The following is a 6000-nucleotide window of genomic DNA, read 5'->3' as shown; positions in this document are numbered from 1 at the left end:
ATGCAGATGTAGTGCTGACTGGAGCGTTAGTTTCTCCTGGTCCATTTGTGCATCTGTCACACAATAACAGAGGACAGATTAAAAAAAAAACAATAGAAAAATGTGATTGCAAAGGCACAGAAACTAGCATGCAAGATTGGGGGCTGATTTAGTACCTGAAACTATGTTTTATTAATTTTTTTGAAGTTGATTAGATTTCAAGGTGCCTGTCTCCTAAGTTAAGCAATATCTTTATGGGGCTTCGGGATCTTCTCTTTGGAGGATGCTGTAGCACTGCAAGGTATTACCATCACTACACACAGCCCCAGGCCAGTTAAATGCATCCACCTCCAGGGAGAGGGCCAGGCAGCAGGGCCGTAGCAACAAAGAACGTGGCCCCCTCCGAACATATGTCCGGGGCCCCTTACAATGCAGAAACTGGAATGCGGTATTTATTTTATACAATATACAGGGTTCATATTATGTATACATAGGCCTACAGTGTACATGTATTCCGTATTTACGCAAAGCGCTTCTTTCGAGCCTTGTTCTCCGCAAATTGGTTAATCAATGCGTCATAGTCCAGAGATCTGGCAATCTTGTTTTCGACTGAGATAACTGCAAGCGCAGAAAGCCTGTCATCTGTCACGGTTGAGCGCAGGATATTCTTGATCAGTTTTATTCTGCTGAAGCTCCTTTCAGCACCGGCGACAGTAACTGGTGTGGTCAGAAGAATTCTGATGCAAATGCAAAGATTCGGATATATCTCCTGAAGGCTGTTCTTGTATATGTACGTTAAAAAATTGTTTGCCGTGACAAGTCCTCTCTCTTTTTCGATGACATAAATAAAACGATTCAATTCCATTATGAGTTCGTTGGCATCAATGTCTCCCATTTTTCTTTCAAAATTTTTGCTGTGATTCTCCAGTTCATTTTCTCTGTGACACTGCTTCAGGCTGTTAGCGTTGTACAGAAATCCAAACAACTTATACCACTCCACGAGTTGGTCAAATTGCGACGAAACAGAAGATATGGCCTGATCAGTGAGAACAAGAAAGAACTTTGATTTGAATTTTTCTTCGGCAGAAAGACGACTCGAATCATCAGCACATTCGTAATCAAACATTCTCTTCTTACGTCACACCCTGGTTTCTGGAAACACCTGCTCAATACCCATATGCTCTGCTATTTCACGTGCATTTGTGACCACAGAGTTATATCCTGTATTTCGATAGTCTTTCAAAAACTTCATTGCAGCACCGACTTCTGCCTGCAGTACGTCAATTGACACATCTGGTGACTAAATTAATTTGCTGGTTTTATTGACGTGAAATAGTATATCGTACCACATGTACACAGTCAGAACAAAAGGCCACGTAGTAACATGGTCTAAAAGCGCACCGGCTTCTGTTGCTGTATTGCCATCTTTCTTTTCGAGCGCATATTCTCGCAAAGATGACAAAGCGTTGCACAATTCTTCAAGGTGATAATGCAATGGCTTCACAGCATCAATTCTCAACTCCCAACGAGTGTCCGATAACCCTTTAACAGATATTGGCATATGTTCTTGAAGTATATCCCAATGTGAAGGTGACGAAGAAAAGATAACGTATATTCTGTTAATCAGACCGAAAAAGTCAACGGCATATTTCGATGACTTTGCCGCGTCTGAGATCACAAGATTCTAAGTGTGAGCTCCACATGGTACATACAAGGCACGGTCATTTATTTCTAGCATGCCGGCTAGATACGTTGACAACTTTGGAATTTTCTCAAGTTCCTTCTCGGCATCTTTTGCTGCCTTTCGTTTACTAGCTCTGCTCTTATACGTTCTCTTAGACATCACAAAGCACGCTTCTGCGTTGGAAACGATAAAAAATTAAACAACTAAATTAATAACATTTATCCGCCGACCACCATTATGAACGCAAATACACATTCTTTGAATGGGTCCAACTAAAATTCGAAACTGACCGACAGACAACTGATGTAGCCAATAGCATTATGATGTATCATAATGACTTCACGGTTTTGTCAGTAAAACCGACATGGATTGTGCAATAGCATCAATAAATATCACTTACCTAGTTATACCTTAAATTTTTTGCCACTTTTAGGGGCCCCCTTCCTTGCGGGGCCCCCTCCGGTTGGAGGGTACAGAGGGCGCTCGCTACATCTCTGCCAGGCAGGGAAGCCAAAGGAAACAGCCAGGATCTCAGGTCATGCCAGCTCCTAAGATGCACATTGGTAAAGATCCAGGGGTAGCCGTGTTAGTCGGGATCTGTAAAAAGCAACAGAGTCCTGTGGCACCTTACAGACTAACAGACGTACTGGAAGCGTTCCTGGGTGAATACCCACTTCGTCAGACGCATGGTAAAGATGTTCACGTCCGGCAGGCTGGGCGTCCCAGAAAGCACACGCTATGACATCACATGGGGACGTCATCACGTGTGGGTTCGGCCTGACAATGCCGTCACAGAGAGGCGGAGGTCAAGGCGCAGGGACTGGCAGAACGCCACAGCCCTACCTCACAGCGAGGGACCGTCCCGTCTTGTCCCGGCTCTGGTCCGCCAGCATCCCAGCATGCCTCTGCCTCCGGAAGAGCGGCGGGGGCGGGGCCTATCTGTACGCCGCTCCAGTGTTCTCTGTAGTAGGGAAGGCGGAGCTGGTTGCTGGGGCAGGGGGTTGTGGCGCTGTTGCTGCGGAGCCCGGGGCAGCAGGTAAGAGCGGTTGGTCCCCGCACCTGGCGCGCGCTGCATCCTCCTTAGGCAGGGGCCTTATCCCCAGAGCCGAGCGCACCTAGGTGCCAGTGAGTCCCTGCCGCGCATTCAGCATAAGGGAGAGGGCACGGGGGTCTCTGCGGGGAACCGTGGCCCTCCGCGGTGTGGCGGGCCGGGTGGCTCGTTACCCTCTGCTGCTTCGCCCCCCCATCGCAGTCTGCGAGCCCGGTTTGCCGCAGCGTTTGCGGTGGAAGTTCGGTGTGTGTCAGCAATGGGGGGAGGCGGCTCTGCTCCCTCTACGCACTGGGTCAGCGGCCGGGGCTGCCCTCAGGGGAGTGCTGGGGAGCCTGACTTAGCAGAGGCCAGCCATGAGCCTACGAGTGAATGATAGAGGGCTAAATGCGGGGCGTGGGGTGGGGTGGGGTGAGGGCTGGCCCTTCTGCCCATAGCCCAGTGTCAGAGGCGGGCTACAGCCGCTGAGGCAGGGGACAACAGTCCAGCCCAGCCGCTGGGACGTGGGAGGATAGAGGGCTTCCTCCTACTTAGGGATAAACTTGGCCATACCCCCTTCACCTCACATCCCAGCTGCGGGTTGGAAGAGAAAGGAGCACGTTCCCTCTTGCCTGTCCCAGTGTCGGACTTTGGGGGGCCTCTCCCTCAACTCCAGTGCCTGTCACTGCTGCTTAGCCCTTCCAAGCAGCAAAAGTAACCCCAGGCTGGTCAGTTTCACTGCCCCTCTTAACCCTGTGAGCAGCAAGGGAAACTAACAAGACAGCTTCACTCTGCTCCTTGGGAAACCTCTGATCATCAGCTGAGTCACTGGCAGCACTGCCTACACTCACTTTCAGAAGGGGATGAGGACCATGTAGGTGGAAGATAATTTTTTACAACTATAAGTTATAGAAGCGCTTTTAAAAACGAAAGCTTAAATTCTATAAAAATGCATGATTCCCATAGTTGACAGATAACACTTCCTGCTTGCAACGGTAAGTAAGTGAGTGGATTTTCCAAGCACTCCTTAATTAAATTGCATATTTTGAGTTATTTATGTAGAATATATCCCCCAAATTTTTCTAATATTTGCAATCTGGTCTTTTTGTTTTTAGAGGATATGTGACTAATTATCCTGTAAGAAATCATGTTGTGCCTCTTGAATAGGTAACTCAACAGCATTCAGAAAAGTGACCCATGTTGCAGACCTGGTATGAGTGAAGTCCAAAATTATTCCACTGAGGCAATCTTAAAAATAAACTATCTTGTTCTAAAACTTCCCTTTATTTTCCATCTTCAAATATAGTACATAGCTCTTTCAAGCAATATTGCCTATAGCAGTGGTCCTCAAACTTTTTTTGTTGCACCCCGCTTACTCGTAATGGAATCTGTCCACCCCCAAACTTCCACAGGAGCTGCAATCAGGAGCCGGGGGCAGAGGCCTGAGCTGGAATGACACTGGGAGCAGAGTGGGGCTTTCCTTTGCTCCTCCCTCAAATGTTCCTCTGTGCCCCACAGTTTAAGGACCACTGGCCAATAGAATAACAATCATATTTGGCCCATGAGGCCGCTAATTTTAATGTTTTAAATAATGAGTATATTTTGTTTGTATTCTGGGAAGAGTATTTGAGTGGGCTTTAGCCTTAATGTTAGTTACAACTCCATATTAACCTTATATATAAATCAGTGGCTCTCAACTTGGGTATGTGTACCCTTGGGGGTATGCAGAGGTCTTCCAGGGAGTGCATCAACTCACCTTGATATTTGCCTAGCACTAGCAAAGTCAGTACAAACTAAAATTTCATACAGACAATGACTTGTTTATACTGCTCTATATACTGTACCCTGAAATGTAAGTACAATATTTATATTCCAATTGATTTATTTTATAACTATATGTTCAGAATGAGAAAGTAAGCAATTTTTCATTAATAGTGTGCCGTGACACTTTTGTATTTTTATGTCTGATTTTATAAGTAAGTAGTTTTTAAGTGAAGTATAACTTGGGGATATACAAGACAAATCAGATGCCTGAAAGCACTACAGTAGTCTGGAAAGGTTGAGAATCCTTATGTAAATAGGTCAATGGCATTATCCAGTTCAATAAGCTGGGTTTCCAAGGAGCAGAGAAGTAAGTATTGATAAAGAAGGAAAAAAGTCTGTGGAAAAAGGATGCTGATGTTGAAGTTTTAGAGACATTGTGGGATTTCATGAAGGGTTCATGCCACAGCTCTAGAGTAGAAGGAAAAAAACCCACCTTACTTCCTGAAAGTCTTCACCATTGGACAGTGTTATGACTCGTGACTAGCCAAACCTAGCATTACAATAAGAATATCATCTGCAAAAATTACTTAAGGGAAGCAGGTTAATCAGTTCATATCCAGTCAAGATTACTAGTGATCAGAAGTTATCATCATTTGATTACTCAGTTGTCTATGTAAAATGAACTGATAATGGAAGTTCAGCATCATAACTAACATCTTTTATCAGAAAGGATGAGTGACAGAACCTGGAGATGGTCATTCTGTAACAAGGGCACACAGGTTGGAAAAAAAATTAGCTTGTCTCTGTCAATGCTGCACAGATTTTAATGGCTAGGCCTTTAGTCCCCAGTACTGCCAAGGTAGTAGTAATTCCCTTTTAAGAAAGTTGGCTAAACCTTATATTCAGTAACTTTTTTGTTTCTTTCATTTTCCTTTCAGATTATTTAGGGATATGTACATTTTGTCATTTATATTAGGGTAGTTTGTCAACATTAATATAATGAAGACTCTGGGCACTGTTTTCATCAGAATTGTATTGTATTGTTCCAGGTGCTATATACACATAGGAATACACAGTCCTATTCCAAAGAGATTACAACCCCCAATGCCACCACTAAATACAGCTGTATTACATAATCATTTTGGGGGTTTCCCTCAGCACAGAATGGGAACTTCTGTAACACTTTTGTCTTAATCTAGATGAGATGATACTGTGCTGGCTTCATTTTGGGTACTTTGTGCTTTAACTAGGAATAAAAGTAGATTCCTACTTTCCTGCTGCTTGGAAACCCGGCTTGTTCAACTGGATAATACCATTGATCTATTTACGGTATAAGGTTGATATGGAGTTGCAACTAACATTAAGGCTGACGCCCACTGAAATATTCTCTCCAGAATACAAACTAAATATACACGTTTAAAACTAAAAAGTGACTTTGTGGGTTTCCATCTCTATTGTGTCTCAGTCAGAGTAGAGTGCTTTAAATCAATGATTAAATCATGATGTAAATATCTTGATTTTAAAAAAATTATCTCACACATATAAG

At 44.1% G+C, this 6000-nt stretch overlaps 1 protein-coding gene across 4 annotated transcripts in view; it reads left to right on the top strand.

Annotated features, from left to right (window-relative positions):
* The first annotated feature begins 2505 nt into the window (after positions 1–2505).
* Positions 2506–6000, top strand: part of MICU1 (mitochondrial calcium uptake 1) — a 248343-nt gene continuing 244848 nt past the window's right edge. For 2 of the 4 annotated variants that reach the window (XM_045025877.1, XM_045025876.1), the window contains exon 1: positions 2506–2699. In XM_045025877.1, coding sequence (XP_044881812.1) covers positions 2563–2699 — 137 coding nt within the window. In that variant the 5' untranslated portion in view covers positions 2506–2562. Of the gene's footprint in view, positions 2700–3543; positions 3565–6000 lie in introns of those variants that run through there. The other 2 variants (XM_045025878.1, XM_045025879.1) reach the window with 2 other exon arrangements.

Source organism: Mauremys mutica, chromosome 7 (assembly GCF_020497125.1).
Source record: "Mauremys mutica isolate MM-2020 ecotype Southern chromosome 7, ASM2049712v1, whole genome shotgun sequence".
NCBI lineage: Eukaryota > Metazoa > Chordata > Testudines > Geoemydidae > Mauremys > Mauremys mutica.
This window is presented reverse-complemented; position numbering and strand designations above follow the sequence as displayed.